This window comes from Berghia stephanieae, chromosome 4 (genome assembly GCF_034508935.2).
Source record: "Berghia stephanieae isolate SIO BIC M18660-M18661 chromosome 4, UCSD_Bste_1.3, whole genome shotgun sequence".
Taxonomy (NCBI): Eukaryota; Metazoa; Mollusca; class Gastropoda; order Nudibranchia; family Aeolidiidae; genus Berghia; species Berghia stephanieae.
The window spans coordinates 17,646,308-17,666,519 of NC_088363.1; the positions used below are offsets into that span (position 1 = coordinate 17,646,308).

At 35.7% G+C, this 20,212-nt stretch overlaps 1 protein-coding gene across 3 annotated transcripts in view; it reads right to left on the minus strand.

The window, feature by feature from the left end:
- Positions 1–271: 271 nt before the first annotated feature.
- Positions 272–20,212, minus strand: part of LOC144970137 (sodium- and chloride-dependent GABA transporter 2-like) — an 84,226-nt gene continuing 64,285 nt past the window's right edge. For all 3 annotated transcript variants that reach the window (XM_078909393.1, XM_078909392.1, XM_078909391.1), the window contains exons 6-14: positions 19,667–19,801; positions 16,305–16,408; positions 15,658–15,782; positions 13,976–14,088; positions 12,059–12,196; positions 11,064–11,163; positions 9,725–9,837; positions 7,714–7,893; positions 272–6,180 (exon numbers count right to left, since the gene is read on the minus strand). In XM_078909393.1, coding sequence (XP_078765519.1) covers positions 5,962–6,180; positions 7,714–7,893; positions 9,725–9,837; positions 11,064–11,163; positions 12,059–12,196; positions 13,976–14,088; positions 15,658–15,782; positions 16,305–16,408; positions 19,667–19,801 — 1,227 coding nt within the window. In that variant the 3' untranslated portion in view covers positions 272–5,961. The remainder of the gene's footprint in view (positions 6,181–7,713; positions 7,894–9,724; positions 9,838–11,063; positions 11,164–12,058; positions 12,197–13,975; positions 14,089–15,657; positions 15,783–16,304; positions 16,409–19,666; positions 19,802–20,212) is intronic.

Consider the following 20,212-nt stretch of genomic DNA (forward strand, 5'->3'; position numbering starts at 1 on the left):
TTTGCCCTTTGTCCTCTAGGTGTGGATCACACGGTTCATGATATCAAAATGAACACATGAACAGAATAGTTATTAATTTACTTACTTACTTCTCTTCTGTCCACGAACTAATCCCCTCATTTGTGGTCAATATATTATGCACCCCCCCCCCCCCCCCAAACACACACACACACACACACACATACACATACACATACAAACACACAAACACACACACAAATCAATAAATGAAACGAATAAATATTTTTGTAAATAAAAAACAAACAGATTATTTATGAGAAAATAAATGTTCAACATTTTATTCAGGTTATGGAATCTAGGATTAAATACAAACTTCTAAAATACTCTAATCCCACGCTTAATAAAACAATAAAGGGAAATAACTATGCCACCAAATTTGTCATGGCGACCACCTCTATAAATCTTTATTTTTATCTCTATAAAACTTTACGGCGCTCATTTTCATGCAGTCAAGTTGCAATAAACCGCGCGGATTTGAAGCAAAAGACAGTCGCTTTAGACAATAAAATGTTGGACAATAATAAATCTTCAAGGCATGACCTAAGAAGGGAGATGACAAAGCAATTATTTGTTTTTAAAAAAAGAGACAGCGACTTTTTATCGATTACTTCCCCTTATATGTTCTTTCAAACGAAAATTATATAAAGTGTATCCCGGTTTCTGTGCCTAGCGTTGAATTGACAGTAACAGTTGCTAGGCAACCTATTGAATAGCACGTTTGAATATCACATAATATTACTTTCCACCAGAACTACCAAACTCATCTGCCCAATCATTGCTGGTTGGACAGAGAAAACGGCGAAAAGTGATTGCTCAGTCGCCATCTCGAATGTCAGTTCGATCACTAGGTCCTAATTGTTTTGCGTGAATTTAAGTCCTTATATCTACGCCTCGCTCATGCTTGGATTTAACCAGTTAACTGCCGTACTCGGAGGGGGGGGGGATTCGTATTTAAAACATTGGCGAGATAATTCGTCTTTCAAATTTCGATGGATTAAAATGACTCTCATCTTGGCAAAAACTGTCAAACCTGGGACTTGATTGAAGACTTCGCAAAGTCCCAGGTTTGAGAGGTTTTTGCCAAAATGAAGGACTTTTAAATCGATCGACATCTGAAGGACGGGTTTTCTTGCCAAATTTTTAAATAAATTATTTTTTCCAGAGTTCGACAGTTATAGTTAACGGCCAAAAACGATTCAGCTTATCAAATACATTTTTTAAAAATGGAAATGGCTAGAAATGTCGTGGTCGTAAAAATTGAATGCTATTATCTTATAAGCCTATAACAAATATACATTTCCACGCTTTGATATATGTAAAAGCTTCTCTGATGTTGAACTTTGATGAAACAGAGCCATTCCAAGTTAAAATGGGATTAGCATATTAAACGCGAGGTAAGCTATCACAGTATCCTTATTCTATCTTTATAACGTACTCTCCTTTTTCCTATCAATAAGGTAGGATATTGCATCTGCAAGTTTAACAGGCCATGATATATGTATGGTCATGAAAATAATAAACAGATCAAGTATATGGATTCATAAAATATTTACATACAATTTTTTGGACGTCATTGAGCATTGACGAACTAAAATTGAGATTGCAAAATTTTCTCAAATAGTATTATGTAAAATAAAATAAGTCAAAAAGCAGAACGTGATACATGTTCATAACGATATATATAATATATAAAAATGTGAATAACACCTTTATGGAATGTAAGAGCATAAGAGGAATGTATCGAAGGTAAGTGCATATTGTGGTGCGTTCATGTTGATTGCAAATTCTATTTCGCAGAGAGTATTAAATTTGGTTGATAGCACTGTGCTTTCATTACAAATGTCACAGATCTTTCAGTAAAGTTCAAAAACAATATTTTAACTTAGATGAATATGACGATTGCTCTCCTTTATCACAATTCATTGGTTGAATTAACAGTTATAGAAAAACAATTTTGCAAGTCGATTACAAAAGGGTACAAGATTGAAGAAAAAGTGGTTTTTAATTTTCATATTAAAAATTACCTCATATCCTCTATTCTTTGTTATGTATTAACAAATTCCTCATATTTAAAAACCATAACCGACTTACAAGCTTTTAAAATTTTTATTGTAATGAATAATTAAGCAAAAGTTTGAAATGGAAGAGGGACACAGTTCAGGTAATTCAAACCACCATATTATAATAGTTCCTGGGAGTATTAAGTTGAATAGTAAAAGCTGAATGGAAAAAAACCCCTTAGAGATCTTTGTGAGAGATATATTTAGCATAGAAAAGACGTGATGGAAGGAGGTAGAGAAGTTCATACATGATAGCCAAGGGTTGTCGAATTTCACTGTTTCCACTCAAAACCCACACGAGATCAAGGAATAAGTAGTAGGCCAGTGTGTCTGATTCAAACCGAATTGTGATCGTCACATGTGACCCCCACATATCTTGCATAGATTCTTTGTTTTGTTTGTTTGTTGCTTTAGGTCTCTTCCAACACAATTGAGGTTATATGAGAGACCGCTGAAACAAAAAAACAAGCAATCTAACAAAAATAGTACAAATGTCAATCAAAAGCATAACCTAAAGATATCATAAGCTAAATTATAAATAACAAAGAAAAAACAGGCAGAGGATTTACAGGGAAAAAAATATCCCCTGTCAAAAATACAATCACAAACCAAAGAAGCAGGATAGGCTAGTAAAGAGAAGAAGAAACGACATCACTATCGGATCGTACACCCATGCGAACATCATAGGTATATGATTCAAGGGTGATGCTCCCATCCAACCACCCGCGCATAGATTCTTTGAAAATCAATTTTTAAAAGATTGATTATAAGGAAAGTATCCCCTGTGTCTTCAATTCGATTTAAATTCCGGTGATTAGTAAAGAGATTTATCAAATTAATAATTTATTTCAATTTATGTAATAAATACAAAGAGATTTATCCAATCAATAATCGATTTCAAATGTGATTAATACTAAGAAAATTATCTGTTTCACCGGTTTACCTATTCATTTTCATTCAAATTTAAGATTAAGACATGAATTCATGGTAATCAGTAATAACATTTTGCTAATGTCGGTTTAATCCAAGAATCCTGAATTGTCAATATATCAATATCCATACAGTGTCAAAGTGACTTGCTCCTGCCTGGTGCGATTCAAATCATTGGTCAAAATGTCGACAAAAAGAATATAGAAGATAAAGATAGGTTTGTTTTGTAAGGCATGAAAGATTGACATCAATAATTTGAACATGATGGGTGATCTTGATCAGCTACAGTAAATGTGAATCTCAAATAGTTTTAACTTTATCAAATTAATATCTATAAATGACTTCTGAAAATATTAAGGCTATGAATCACACATATCTGTACGAGGCTAAAGCAATATTATGCTGATTTATAACAATAAAAGACGTGTTTTGTCAAATATCCAAATTTTATTTTTTTTTAAATCTAAACCAGGAAGTGTTCAATTTCATTATTTATTGTTTATTGTTTATTGCTTTAGGTCTCTTCCAACACAAATGAGGTTATATGAGAGACCGCTGAAACAAAAAAACAAGCAATCTAACAAAAATAGTACAAATGTCAATCAAAATCATAACCTAAAGATATAAGCTAAATTATAAATAACCAAGAACAAACAGGCAGAAGATTTACAGAAAAAAAAATATCCCCTGTCAAAAATACAATCACAAACCAAAGAAGAAGGATAGGCTAGTAAAGAGAAGAAGAAACGAGATCACTATCGGATCGTACACCCATGCGAACATCATAGGTATATGATTCAAGGGTGATGCTCCCATTCAACCACCCGCGTTCAATTTCATAAAATGGAACCAATTTTTGCCTAAAAATCGAGCAATTTACACTTGCAAAGAAATAAGATTAATTAGTTTTATTGCATGATGGATGAATAAAACTTTCTGACAAAAGAGGTAGTGTCTGTGATGTATGTATTTTATGTGTGAACTAACTTATCAATCAAAAGAGGTGATGTCTAAAGTATGTATTTTGTATACAATAAGTCTATGTTAACATTGTGTTAAAATACAAATCATAATATCTTAATCAGCATAGTGAGGAGAATAAAACAACGGAATATTAACCAGGTCATGTTGTTTTGAGTATTAAGATAATAGTTCATATCACAGAAATTAAAGATTCTAGTGTTTTTGGAATGATTCTAATTATTGATGATAATGTAATCACATTGGAGAATGAAATAGAAACTATGCACGAAATCACGGTAATCAGTTTAACAGGTTTGCTAATGTTGATTTTATCCAAGAAGTTTTGAAAGTTAATAAAATCTATATCCATAGTGTGTCAACGTGACGTTTTGTTGATGATAATGCAATCACAATGGAAAGTAAAATATGCAAATGTACAATTGACAAATGACTTACATCATACATTTAATCAAGACAATAGAGTATCTACATTATTTAAAATATTGAAGTATATTAATAATTCAACCCTTCCGATTTTTAGCTATTTCACCAACTAATACTAAAACGTTTCAAAGACACCACGACTCCCCATCCAGGTATTGCCTTTCTGGTGCTTCCTGACTTTGACATTCATGTTAGAATTATACAATATGGATGAAAAAGAATGAAGATTAAGATAAGATAAGATATACTTTATTGATCCTGAATGGAAATTATCATAATGTTACACATCGTTCATCGTTATATTAGCATATATTGATTTATACATTGTCATATTGAATCAGATGTATGACCAATCGTGTTCCCAAATGGTATTTTGTCGCGTGAAAAATGTTTCCTTTACTCCATCCTCTTGGTGCTTTAGCTGCACGCAAGGCCAACACAGTAGATCTCCAACCATCACGGTCTGCAGCCATCGTTGACATCTGGCCTCTAGATTTCTGGGCATTGTGCCACGCTCCAAGTGTCTCCACATATCTTCTTCGAGGGCGACCATTGGTATGGTGTCTTGGTTCATCCGGAGGACATGGTCCCCAGCTCCATGTTCTTCTCTTCACAAGAAGTGACACAGACCCAAGTACTTTCCACTTCATCAAGTCGCTGTTTGAGATGGTTTCTGGCCACCAGAATATCCCAAGTATCTTTCTCAAGAAATTGTTTTGAAACGTGTCAAGCTTTTAACAGATGCCTTATTTTGTCAGCCTTCGTGTTTCAGCACCATATAGCACTCTATACGGAGATCTCGATGCATAAAGTTGAAGTTTTGTCTTCAGTTATAAAGTTTGAGTTCATATGTGCCCCACCGCCTCAAAACGGTATAATGTCTGGATGACCTAGGTGATGAAAATTGAATTAATACTCACAATCCTGAAATGTGGGGTTGCTTTCTATTCGTTATGATGATGTATCAATACAATCTTTTACATTGCAAAAAAATCAAAATCTAATGATTGTTTTCAATTCAATTCTAATATAATTTTCGGGGTCTCATTCAACTCGTCATAATACCGCTTAGAGACGATGGATCACATATATAAATGGCAGCATTGAAGAAGAGTACAGCTTTATAACTTGAATTCTCTTGTAAAGAAAAACAGCATTCGAGATTATGTCAACAACAAAAAAAAAGAAAAGACTTGCTATTTCTATTTTTACGTGCGCGTGTTTATGGGTCTGTGTATGTGTGGCAGAATTCGTGAAATTGCATTATCGTAATATTATAACAAAAGGATAGTTTTCATTGATTTGATCCAAGCATTTGTTTCCTGTGCAACTACGGATTAGGTTAAAAATCATAGGTCCGAACCAGACTTTCATTTCCCATCTTGATGTTATGGCATGATCTTATTTTGCAGCAGATATGTTAAAATAGAAAAAATGAGTTTTTATAAAAACGTAAGAGCTAGGAATAAAATATCTATATATACACAAATCAAACCACAGAAAGGTGCGTTCATTATTATTATTATTAGTAGTAGTAGTATTATTAAATTCGGCTGTTGTAGTACGGTGTTGAGGCTAGAGAGTCTTTGCTGTGTTGGAAACCCATATTGACCGACGCCTCTTTTGCATCGTATGCGGGAGCGGGTTGATCCGTTCCTTTCAGCATGCGCTCCTCGTAATCCTTCAGACAGGCCTCGTTCTGATCCTGGGGTCGCTTCTGATGAGGTTTCAGGTGATACGGGACAATTAGGAGCTTTAATCCCTAAAAAAAAAAAACAAGAACAACAAAAAAATATTTGTATAATTATGGCCAACCATGTTTGTCCGGTATCATTTTGGGGTGGACAAGATAAAGTAAAATAAGATTAACGTAAACATGATTTAAATGAGGAAATTTACCTTTTGTGGATTTCAAGAAACACAAATTACTCCCCTTAATGTCATCTATTTACATTCGCTCAAATTTTATATATAAAAATGAGCCATATCATTAGATGCCGTCGCCTGGGCGTTCCATAAAGGAATATAATCCATCAAATAAACGTCTGATTTCAACAGGAATCACCCATGTTCTCCAAACTGAGCAACTCGAGGGTTTATCAACGAATGAGCCTCAAGCGAAGCTTGAACCCAGGACCTTCCGGATCACAGTTCAATATCTTAACCACCACCCCCCCCCCCCTTCCCCCCGTTTCTTGTAGGTAAGCTTAAATTTAGATTTAAAGCATCATCCAATATTGTACCGTTTTGGGACGAATTGTTAGATTTGGGACTTGATGAAATTATACATATATATATATATATATATATATATATATATATATATATATATATATATATTATATATATATATATATATATATATATATATATATATATAATATATATAATGTGTGTGTCCATAAAGTTTTCCCCTGATTTCAAAGACTTATTAATCCTAAACTGTTATAGATATTTGCATCTGGTTTTCATTATCTTCTCGGGAAAGACATACATTTATGCCATTAGCCATAGACCCACAATACATCACCAAATTTACCAAAATCAACTTAAAGTTAAAAGACCTCATTTTTCTTTCCTTTTATTTCGGAATAGCAACAAAAATTGCTTAGTCGACAGGAGTGTGTGATCAATCTCTCACTATGTGTCTCAGCAAATTTCGATTATCTTATTTCTAAAAACAAATTCGTTTTCCTATAATGGTCTCCAGCCTGGGCTATGACAGCTTGTTGAGTTGTCTTTGATTATTTTGTTCCAAGAAATCACATTTCACAAAAAAGATTTGTGTCGCACTTTTTGCCATCCCGAAATAGAAGTTCCGGTTGATTTTGTTCAATGTGGTGGTGTTTTGTGGGTTAATGACTATTAATGATCATAAATGTCTGATTTTTGCTTAGAAGATAGCGAAAACCAGATGAAAATAACTGTTACGATTATAAATAATACGTCTTTGAAATGAGGGAAAGACGTTATGGAAACCCTGTATATCCGTATATGAGGGGATTTTTTTCTTTTCAGAGTAAGGCTGGACAGTTGTCGCCTCGAGAGATAATACAGAAATGGAGTGAAAAATGCTTGAACGTGAAAAATTATGGAGCATCACTTGTGTAAGATAAATATCTGAAAAAGTGTGTATGAAAAGTGCCAGATAAAGCAAGAAAGAAAAATACAAGAGAAAAAAAACCCTCCCAGAAAATAAGCCGGCCTCAGTACCCAGTTGTATTTGTCTTTCTCGCCTTGTTTGGCACTCCTCATAATATGCACTTTTCCATATCTTTATCTGAAGAAGACTTACCTCCAATTTAAAGCCAACTTTGTACATTTTGTACAAGGCCACCAGGGGTATCCAGATTGCTGAGCTCGCAGCCATTGACCAGCCGATAGCGACACCCCAGTCTGGATACTCGTATGTTGGTCTGTTAGGTCTCTCGTAAGTCAGCTCCGAGTAGTCGATTGCACTCATCACAAACACTGACTGGTAAAAGACAGGTGGGTAAAAACAATTTATTTGGTTAACCCATCAATGCCGTCCATGTCTAAGTGTTACCAATTTACCATACACTTCCGAGCATACGCACATCATTCTGTTCCGTTGAATAAATCGCGACAATAGGAGTCAATAGTCTGATGTCACGTCCTAGTCAAGCACTATAGACAGGGCCAGGGCAAAAACTTAGTAATCTCATTCCAAGACAAAGACAGAAAGCAAACTGGAAAACAGATAATATATGGGGATAGAAGACACAGTAAGTGCCACCCTGCCCACTATGGGAGGCCAGGAACCCCACCCAGGGCCAATAGAGAGTTACAATTAAGAAGTTTTTTTTCCAAAACAAACAGATGAATAAATAAATACAGGACCCCAATTCTACGGAATATTGGAGTTAAACTTGGATGAGCCTTGGTCATGTATGCAGGATGCCAGCGGACTGCATCCCGAAAACAGCGTTATGCTGGAATCCACAAGCAAAACAAACCGATGCAGACCTAAAGAAAGACGGAAAAAACGGTATATAGAGAGCTGATAGCCCAGGGCCTCGGCCTGCAGACGAGAACTCATACAGCGAAAGACCGAGAACATTCGGTATCAATTCAATGCTGCTATCTCGAGCACCAGACGGCGAAGAGAGGATTGATAGTGTGTGAGTGAGTGAGTTAACTAAACGTTAATTTTACAGAAAGAAAACTAAGCAGATAAAAGTTGCACATTTGCGCCCTTTATTGCATTCTATCTATATATTCGGTGAGGAAATGTGAATTATTCATCAGGCAAACATCCGTAGTTAACAACAGGAATCAACATGCCGTACAAGTGTAGAAATCGGAGATTAAAATCGTTCCCTAGAAGAAAATAGGAACGTATCTGATCTTTTACCCAGATTACAGTGACCTTAATCACTGGGTCACCTTACCTAGTCCCTTGATAAATCCTCCCAAAATAGCGTGTTTATCTTAAAAGCTCATTTAGGAGTATCATAACCGACAACCATACCAAACAAAATCTTAACTGATCAACGTTCTTTGCGATAAGCAACAGTCCAATCTAAAAATGGTCACAAATAATGTATTCGGTCAGTTTCAATGTACAGAAAACCAAGATAAAGCCCATCTTCAATAAAAAACTATAATGACACCAGGGAACAATCTATAATGAACTGACCGTTTTAACAAACATGGGAATAGACACCAAGACTTGTTCCGTCCATCGTTTACAGCTAATAAAACAAACCAGCTTACAGACTTAATCGTGGTATGAATGGATATCCACTAAACGGACTCAAAGCTCTTTATAACGGGTCCCTAGCCAACAGCAACACTTAACGTGTAAGACGAGCCTTCGATAATACATTTTTTTCCGACAAACACGACGCTTATAACGGTCAGGTACTCATTTTACACTTGAGTACGGTGAGAGAGTGTGAGTAAAGAGCCTTTACAAAGGACTCAATTATGCGTCACCCAAAGCGGGATTCGAACCCAGGACCTTCCGATCCGAAAGCGAGTGTCTTACTACAAGACCACACAATGCAGATTTAAAGGGATACTAAGCAGTTAGAAGTTGTGGACTGTAAAACGTAATATACAAAAATGAATATAACAGCTCCAAAAAAGGAACAAAATACCAAACACAGAACGTTTCGGGCTAAAAACAATTCTTCAGCCAACAACAACAACAAAACGATAAAAACACAAATACATTACCAAAAAAAATACCCCAGATCGAATGTATTTGTTTTCATTGCAATTTTCTGTTATTTTTTGAAGCTTTAATATTCATTTTTGTTGATAACTAGATGCAGACTTACCATGCAGAAGATAGGAGACAGAACAGCCCAACAAATTTTCATATAAGTCAATGTGTGCTGCATCCATGTATTCCCAATCATCATTTTAATGTTGTCCGTGAAACGTCCCAAACCTAAAGTGGAAATGATATCGTTGATCTATGGTCAAACACAAGATAGGGGGTGGAAATAATCATTATTCTCGTTCTTTACTCTTCACCATCATCATCATCAACATCTTCATCATCATCATCATAATCATCATCATCATCATCATCATCAGCAGCAGCAGCAGCAGCAGCAGCAGCATCAGCATCACCGTCGTCATTGCCATCATTATCGCCGCAAAAGTTTTTATTCTCTATTGTCTTCTGGCACTTTTCTACTCAATGTCACATTTCTAGAAACATCAACTTTAAAATCACTTCTTTTATTTTGGCATCTGGGTCAACGCAACAAAATACCTTATGAGGCGGCGGGCCACATAATGACTTTAATACCGCCTTTTAGCACCTGTTTCGGAGGTCTTGATAGCTCAGTTGGTAGAGCACTTGCTTCACACGCAAAGGGACCAAGATCAATCCCGGTGCAGCGGAGATTTTTTTTTCTGACCCCTCTGTCAACCCAGCAATAAATGGGTATCTTAGACCTGCGGCGAAGCACTTTGCGATATACTAGCGTCCTATCCAAAGGATAGTAAGCAATTGCTATTGTCGGTTTCACGCTATAGAAACCGGGATAAACTCCGGCTCCATGGGCTAAATGGATCTGAGGGACTATGTTTTTTTTTTTGTAGCACCTGTTTCACCTGTGGACATAAACCCGTTCCTCTGGCCTGATATAATCTCGTCTCTGTCGACTAAACTGAGTCTGAGTCCCTGACAAAGCTCAGGAAGACAATGGCTTATTCCCCGACTAGACATTCAAACATTAAGACAATATCATGAGGGAGAACAAAGAAGAAGAAGAAGAAGAAGAAGAAGAAGAAGAAGAAAACGAATTTTCGATTCTGACACTCTTGCTTTTTGGAACTCCGGACGTGTTCCCAACCGCTTCACGAGTTTGTGAGTGCTCGTTGGGAACATAGTTCGAATTCCAAAACGCAAGAGTGTAAGAAATCTTTTTATTCTACCCCTCAATCGATTCCGATTTCGTTATCTCTGAGTAAAAAGACAATTTCAAATATATTTAAATGATACTTCTTTTTTCACAAATCTAATTTTAGTGAAAGTTAACGTTTTATAATCTGACGTCACAAATTATTATTGTAAACTTGATATCATTACGCGTTACCATTTAGGGAGAGGGGTGGAATAATACCGGCCCGAGACGATGGATGGATTACGTGATAGTTACTTACCATAGACATACACTATGGCAATGAGCTCGAAGAATGCAACCAGAAGAATGATTCGACTCCCAGAATAGTAATCAAACAGCTGGAACACGTACATACCACCCTGGAATTTAAGAAATTATGATACATGGTCAAATAAAAAAACAAAGAAAAGTGATGCTATCCGTTTATGTAGAAAGTTCACGTGACCTACCAGCCATATGAATCATAACACACACACACACACACACACACACACACACACACTTTGCAAAGTCCCAGGTTTGAGAGATTTTGCCAAGATGAAGATCATCTAAATCGATCGATGTTTAAAGGACGTGTTTTCTGGCCAAATTTTTAAATACTTATCTATTCCTAAACCCAATTTTCATATTCCTATTCATATCCCATGGTTTGGTTGTACACCCCTACTCCATGATAAGAAAAAAATATGAGTTACCCTATTCCTATCTCAGGAGGTGGTTTTACACCTGAACGCTGATAATATAGTAAAATATGACTAAAAAAACTACTAGATACTACTACTACTACTACTACTACTACTACTTTAGTATTACTATTATAATCATCATCATCATCATCATCATTATTATTATCACCATCATCATCATTATTATTATTATTATCATTATTATTATTATTATTATTATTATTATTATTATTATTATTATTATTATTATTATTATTATTATTATTATTATTATTATTATTTACAATTATAAAATTAATATTCCCTTTATTCATCCCATAGGGGAAATTTGTCTTTAGGGTCTATTCCAAGGGAGGACTGGGAATAACTCAGGCGTCAGCCGCAGTGCAGAAATCGCGTCCTTCGAATATTGATCATCTCCTCAAAAATTCTCAAACCTGGGACTCTGCCAAGATAAGGGTCGTTTTAATCAACCAATCTTCGAAGAACGAGTTTTGTGGCCAAAAATGTTAATATGGTTTTTTTTTCAAGAGTTAGACACTAATCGTAAAAAAATATAATTAAATACCTCAGTGACCATGGAGAGACCGATGAAGAACATGACAATACAACAACAGCCGATGAACGCCTCCTTTCTGTAGCCTTTACGTAACAATTCCGGGTATTGGTCAACGATTGTGGTCACCACTCCTTCCACTCCCACAAACTGAAATCAAGTACAAAATAAAAGGGCCTGATTTACTTGACATTCAGTGCGCATTTTGTTTAACCAGTTAATTGCCATAACCTGGAGAGATAAAAAAAAAAACTCGGTATTTATAAATTTGGCCAGAAAACTCGTCCTTTTAAAAAAAATATCGATCGATTTCAATTATTCTCATCTTACAACAAACTCTTAGGATGAGGGTTATTTAAGTCGATCGATATTTGAAAGACGAGTTTCTGGCCAAATTAAAAATAAAATTCAGAGTACGACAGGTAACTGGTTTATAATCATCGTATTGTTTCAAATAATGGTTAAAAATGATTGTGTTCTTCTTCTTCTTTCCCCTCATGATGTCTTTATGAATTTTTTTTATCACTATGCGTTTTGGCAATTCTTCTTCTTCCATTAAGGAGGTGTGTGTGTGTGGGGGGGGGGGGGGGGGGGGGGGGGGGAGAGGGAGCGATACTAAAGGGTCATATTTTTATTTGATAAAGTATCCTAAACTTCTTTGCACAGTCATAATGTATATGTTTGGGAAGGACGACTGCATTCAACTTTTTTCGAAAAAAGTTGCCCGTTGCTATGGAAACGACGCCATATTGGAAAATAAATAACAAACATTTAAAAGTCAAAGGCTTTTTTTGTTTATCAACCAAATTGCCATATTATATTGGTCTCAGGTAGACAAAGGCAAACAAGGAGGCTCTAGAAGCCCGATTTTTTATTTTTTTAATTAGAATCTTTAAAAATTAAGGTCAAAGTTATTACTCGATTATTTCCCTTGAAAAAAAAGTTACATAATTGCAAATTACTTGCCTAATAAATTTATTCTTTTTCAAAAATCCGGCTCCTAGAGGACCTACATATTTGTATAACACTCATTTGTAGAAAGCTTGAAGAAGATTGATCGAAAATTGAGGGAGGAGACGAAAATTGTAGTTTTGAGAAAAACGCATTTAAAAGTCAAAGTAAACTAGCTTAGGGAAAAACTCTCCTCATGCAGACTTCTCGCTCTCTGATTGGATTGTGACCACATGCCATAATTAAGAACAAAGTGATTGGTTGTTGAATAGAGATGAGAGTTTTTACTTTTCAGTTATATATTATTTTTGCCTTTACTTAGTTATAATGACTACTGTATTTGATACTCTTTCACGAAATCAGTCATTCCTGTCCAGTGAAACTAAAAATGGGCATGGATTTAACCATACCATGGGTCACAAAATACGTTATTTTGAGTAGAAAAAAAATGAAGATGAAGTTCTCATGCAAATTTTTATGCAGACAAATGGTTACATGACAACATCCCACCAAAATCTAATTTAACAAACTGGGTCAAATTTCATCATATTTAATGTCGTGGTGGAAAGGGACATTTAAAAAAAATTATAATAATAATGAGCTCTTAAAAAGAGCAATATCCACTAAATGTGCTCAAAGCTCTTTACAATGGGTCCCTGGTCAACAGTAACATTTAACATGTAAGACGAGACATGACGCCTGTTAGGCGATATTACAATGTTTCGGACAAAGACAACGGTGTTAACGGCCAGGTATTCATTTTACAACTGAGTGTGGTGAGAGAATCTGAGTAAAAAGCCTTTTCCAAGGACCCAGCTATGCGCCGAGCGAGGCTCAAATCCAGGACCTTCTGATCCGAAAGAGTGTGTCATACCACTAGACCAGATAGCCGCACATTATAAATAAATCAGACAGCCAAGTGAAAAGGGCGAGAACGAAATGACTGTACAAAGTTTAATTATCATTCTTGCGTCTCACCTGACTGTCCAGGCCGAGCAAAATGACCATGAAGAAGAACAGAATTGACCACAATGGGGACAGTGGCATCTGCGCTACAGCTTTAGGGTAGGCAATAAACGCAAGGCCTGGACCTGGAACATCAAGGAGATTTATTAACTAGTTAATTGAATAAATGGATATTCGGATAAATGAATTGATTACGTATAAATTGATCGTTTTGGGGTTTTTTTCATTGTAAAATTATGTAATGTAAATACCCTGATTGTTAAAAAGAGACAATGAATTTTTTTTAAAGTTAATAATTGAAAATATTAATAATAATAATAATAATGCTGAAAACTTATATGGCGCTATAACTCCGAACACCAGACTCAAAGTGCTTATAAATAATAATTGCTTCAATGGTAATGTTAATATTAGCAGAACCAAAAAAAATGATCAAATCATTTCATAGTTCACGATTTTACATGATAAAAAAAGAGCAAAAGGGCAGAAAAGTCGTGATGTCACACCTCCCACTCTTCCGGTTCCAAACGCTTTGGAAGTGTGAATGTAATCAGTCCTTCGTAGGACTAATTAATAATGAATAGGTTACAAATTGAATCATATGTTGATATAACTATTTTAATAGCAGGATGTATAGGCTAATTCTTAAGATTACGCGTCGTGAAAGAGCGAGGACCGATGATCTTTGTTGACGACATAACACAAGTGATGTATACAGTCCTCCGGAAGAGTGAATTTACACTTCCAATGAGATTGGAACCAGTTTTTGATATCACACTCTTGTTCCCTATTGGAATGGATATTTTCCTTCTAAGGATTATATATAATATAGTTTGGAGTAGTTGTCTACCCAAATAGTTGACAATATAGATCGATAAACCAAAAAATAAAAGTGTTACAGGTAATGTTTGATAGTAATAAGCTACAATCTCGGATCATGGATCGTGTTGTAAAGATAAACAATGCTAGTAGCAAGACGCGTCGTTTTTTCATTAACACATTATCACTATCGTTATTCTCACAAACCACAGCTGATTAGCCATGACACTTGCCTTAGCACCAGCCAAAATTAGACCTCGTTCATCAAAACAAGAAAACAACAACAAAAGAGAAGAGAATGATAAAACAAAGGAAAGAAAAATGATGATATAAAGTAAAACAAAGAGGGGGGGAGGAGGGAGGGGCGGGGGACACTTATATAACCATTAAAAAACGAAATTGGTGTCCTTGATAGAAGGCAGCACGAAATTGAGATATGCAAAATGAAGAAAAATTACTTCAGAGTGTTGGAATCAATCATGCCGTGCAATTATAAAGAGTTATTTTTTTTTAATTTGAGAGATTCCAAGACCTCGACATTTTAAGCCCATCAACCAGATGTGCTTTTGCGCCAGATCTAATCTGATGATGATGATGATGATGATGATGATGATGATGATGATGATGATGATGATGATGATGATGCTAGTGGAGGTGAGGGTGGTGATGGTGATCCTTTAAATATAAGTTTGAGAGTTTTTGACAAGTTCAGGGACGATTGATATCATCATGATATTGATGATGATGATGATGATGATGATGATGATGATGATGATGATGATGGTGATGATGATGATGATGATGATGTTGATGATAATGATGATGACGATGATGATGATGATGATGATGATGATGATGATGATGATTCATCTTACCTTTCTCTGCCACCTTATCGATGGTTTTGTTCTGCTGCTTGGCCATGAATCCAAGAATCGTGAACACGATGAATCCGGCAAAGAAAGACGTGGCCGAATTCACACATGCAAAGATGACGGAATCCCTGTGGCCAACAAAGAATGATATATAATATTTTAAATTATTTCCCCCATTGAAGCATGATCAAAATTTCCTGATAGCTCGATTGGGCGAGCACTAGCCCCTATTCTAGGGTCCCGATAGCTCAGTTGGTATAGCACTCTCTTCACGCGCAATAATGATCCCGGGTGCAGTCGAGATTCATTTTCCGACACCCGCCTTGTCCATCCAGCAGTGACTGGGTAGCTAGCTCTGTTAGACCTGGCGGAAAGTACTTTGGGATAGACCAGCATCCTATCCAAAGGATAGCAAATAATGTTATTCCCTGTCCCCTATGTGTACCATTCCCCTTTGTCTTACTTTTTTTTTTTCGTGTGCTTTTAATTGTAAATCTATAACTTTTTTTTTAACTATCCCATTTTCCCCCTTTCTACTAGCGCTGAAATGACCTAAATTAATTATGTGTCTCAAACGCCGTAAAAAAAAACTCTTTAAAAACGATAACAAAACATTTATGACGTTGGGAAAGATTAATGAAATTCCTTACTTGTAAGAGTTATATTTGAATTTGTTGTAACTGCCTAATGCGGTGAGGGTTCCCAATGCGATGGAGGATGAGAAGAAGATTTGTGTGCCAGCATCCACCCAAACCTGAAAACAAAACAAACAAAAATGTGACCAACCGTCCGAAAACGATAATACATAGAAGGAACGAAATTGACGTGACTTAGCCCTAGACAGATAGTCGTTTTAATGATTAGTTCTCCCTGAATTATATTAACCAGACCATCGGGTAGATAAAATAGACACCAACATCTGCCTGCCGGATATAATGTACCAATACACAAAATTATGTGTAACCATGCGTTTATAGTCCGATTGATATTGTAATTTAGTGAGAAGTAATCACTAAAAAGGATGTCTTAAAAACAATAATAAAGAGCCGAGTGACGAGTATTTGACTAGATGAGGATGATTCAAATCGATCGATATTTGAAGGATAAGTTTCCTGGTCAAATCTATAAATACGAGATTTTCCGTTAGGGCCGGCCACCCCAAATCGTACGCTTTTTCTATACCTCAAATTCTAATAGCTGTAACTGCAGATTGGTTCAATAAAATTCTCAACTGTTTAAAAAAAACTCTATGTTGATTTGTGTTATTAATTCATGAGTCAGATTTACTCCCTTTATCTTTATATCCATAAAATTATATGCTCATTCTCCTCAATAAAACATGTTAACTCTACCCAAGTCTAATATGTTAGGTTATAAATTCAGATTTCAGCATGTTAGGCATCTCGACAACAATACCGTTTTGAGGTGATGGGTTGCATTTATAACCTATCGTCTCAAAACAGTCTGTTGATTGGTTAAATGTAAATACATGCGAGGTATTATCGGTTTACCTAGCTAAAAAAAAACGAAAATAGATTACCAAAACCTTTCGCCCCAAATACGTACGCCCATGCCCCAAACCCGTACACGGCTTGCTCCATAAATAGATTACCAAAAACCTTTCGCCCCAAATACGTACGCCCGTGCCCCAAACCCGTACACGGCTTGCTCCATAAATAGATTACCAAAACCTTTCGTCCCAAATACGTACGCCCATGCCCCAAACACGTACACGACTTGCTTCATAAATAGATTACCAAAACCTTTCGTCCCAAATATGTACGCCCATGCCCCAAACCCGTACACGGCTTGCTCCATACCCGTACAACATTAAATTTATAGTCATACAGCCGAATATATTTTCAAAATAAAGTATATATGGTGATGATATGGTATAATTTCAGCTTCAGATTATGTAAAAAAGACGAATGGTGTTGACGTTTCGGGTTTCTATTTATCAAACGACAGACAGATTGATGTAACACAAAAGGCATGATAGTAATGGTTATTGACACGTGTTGGAACGGTTTTACTGTTGGTTTTGAACCCCTTGTTTTTAGAATCACATTTAGTGGATAATATGCGCTGTATAAATACTGGAATTTTGAAATTAATGTGATCTTTAGGATACTCGGATTGACAGTTCGTATTTAGGGCGAGGCATGTGTACGGTTTTGGGGCATAAGGTAACGTGACATGCTCCAAATCCGTACGACAAAGAATAAAATACGCTTAATAAGCTTTTCATATTTATTTTACTTACAAAACACTTATGTAAATCATAAATTTAATATTATAATAATAATAATAATAATAATAATAATAATAATAATAATAATAATAATAATAATAATAATAATAATAATAATAATCATGAATCTTTATTGTCCATAGATATGGCAATTTGTCATAGTTACACTTGTTATAACGTTATTTGATAACTATAACATTGAACAGATATTTCACTCCTACTTATTCTGCCTATCGTTAAGATCAAAATTGTATACGAGTGAATGAGGGAAATATTTTTACGGAATCGATTTATTATAGCGATGCAAATTAAAAGATTGTGCGACAAATTGTGGTAGACTACCTTCGTTTCAATTTGGAAAAGGAACCGAAGTCATACACGGCATGTTAGCTTCATTTATGTCTACATTTCAAATTACAGTTCATAATGACTCGTATGAATGTCGATATTTTAAATGTGAATTCCAAAGTCTTTTGATTATAAAAAAATTCAATACACCGTGAAAAAAATAGCGTTATGTAAACGTGAAAAGGTTTTATGTGACACACTATGAAGCCGAAAAATCTTGGGCGTATACGGATTTTGGGCGACCTACCCAAACTGTTTAAAAGTGACGACATCTAAATCCTCACATTTCTGGTTATCTTACTTAAAACCCACTATTCGACAACCTTTTCATCCAGACATAATACTGTTTTGAGACGATAGGTTATAAATGCAACCCAGCACCTCAAAACGGTATTTTTGTCGAGATGCCTAACATGCTGAAATCTGAATTTATAGCCTAACATATCAGACTTTGGTAGAGTTAACATGTTTTATTGAGGAGAATGAGCTTAGAATTTTATGGAGATACAGATAAAGGGAGTAAATCTGACTGATGAATCAACAACACAAAACAAACGACGTTTCGGCCTTTGGCCTTTTTCAAGTAAACAAAATATATTTTGTATTTCATATTTTGATTTTGTGTTTACTTGAAAAGGGCCAAAGGAGGAATTTATAGAATTTTAGAATACTAAAAACCCAAATCTTATATTTTTGATCAGTTTGGCTTTAATTTGACTTTGTGGCATCTAGCCCATTCCGACATTATTCCGTTTTGAGATGATAGGTCACAGATGTGTATTTTTTTATTTCAGAGTACAGAAATATTAAAATAGCATGGTGAATAAAAATCTAGATAAGTGTAAACTAAGGTAATGAAATTTCAGATGCACTCGCTAAGGAAGGAACCAGATTTATACAGGAGGATGCCTGCTTCGTCGTATAACGAAACCAAGAGCGCCATAAGGTCCCTGTTCATGACTTGTTGGATTGAGCAGCATCCGAACTACAACAGGAATGACCCAATTTACCAGTTGCCCAGATAAAAGCAGGCCATAATCTTTAAGAGGCCAACTGGTCATGATAGATTAATCCGCCACCTCTACATATCAAATTGTGTGGCGATGTGGTCTTGTGGTATGACACTCGCTTTCGGATCGGAAGGCCCTAGGTTCGAGCATCGCTCGGCGCACAGTTCAGCCCTTGGAAAAGGCTCTTTACTCACATTCTCTCACTGTACTCTTGTGTAAAATGAGCACCTGGTAGCCAGCGGAAAAAATGTAATATCGCCTAACAGGTGTCATATCTTGTCCTACATATTAAGTGTACAAGGGACCCCTTGTAAAGCGCTTTCAGCATGTTTAGTGGATATTGCGCTATATTAATAAAAAAAAATCAAGATACGATATTTATTTCAAACGACACGTTCCATACCGAGGTCTCCTTAAGTTTAGTGTAATTTGTCTTAAGGTAGAATTCGACTCCATCGGCAGCTCCATCAAGAGTAGCGTTTCGAATCAATAGAATCAGCATAAAGATGTATGGGGAGGTCGCTGTTACATACATGACCTACAAGGGTTAAATGCAAATGGAGTATACGTGTTATGGTAATTCATGGTGGTGATGATGATGATGATGATGATGATGATGATGATGATGATGATGATAATGGTGATGAATGCGATGATTACAGTTTTAGTAGCATAGTAGAAGTAGTAGTAGTAGTAGTAGTAGTAGTAGTAGTAGTAGTAGTAGTAGTAGTAGTAGTAGTAGTAGTAGTAGTAGTAGTAGTAGTAGTTGTTGTTGTTTTAGTGGTAGTGGTAGTAGTAGTAGTAGTAGTAGTAGTAGTAGTAGTGATTGTAGTAGTGGTAGTAGTAGTAGTAGTAGTAGTAGTAGTAGTAGTAGTAGTAGTAGTAGTAGTAGTAATAGTAGTAATAGTAGTAGTAGTAGTAGTAGTAGTAGTAGTAGTAGTGGTAGTAG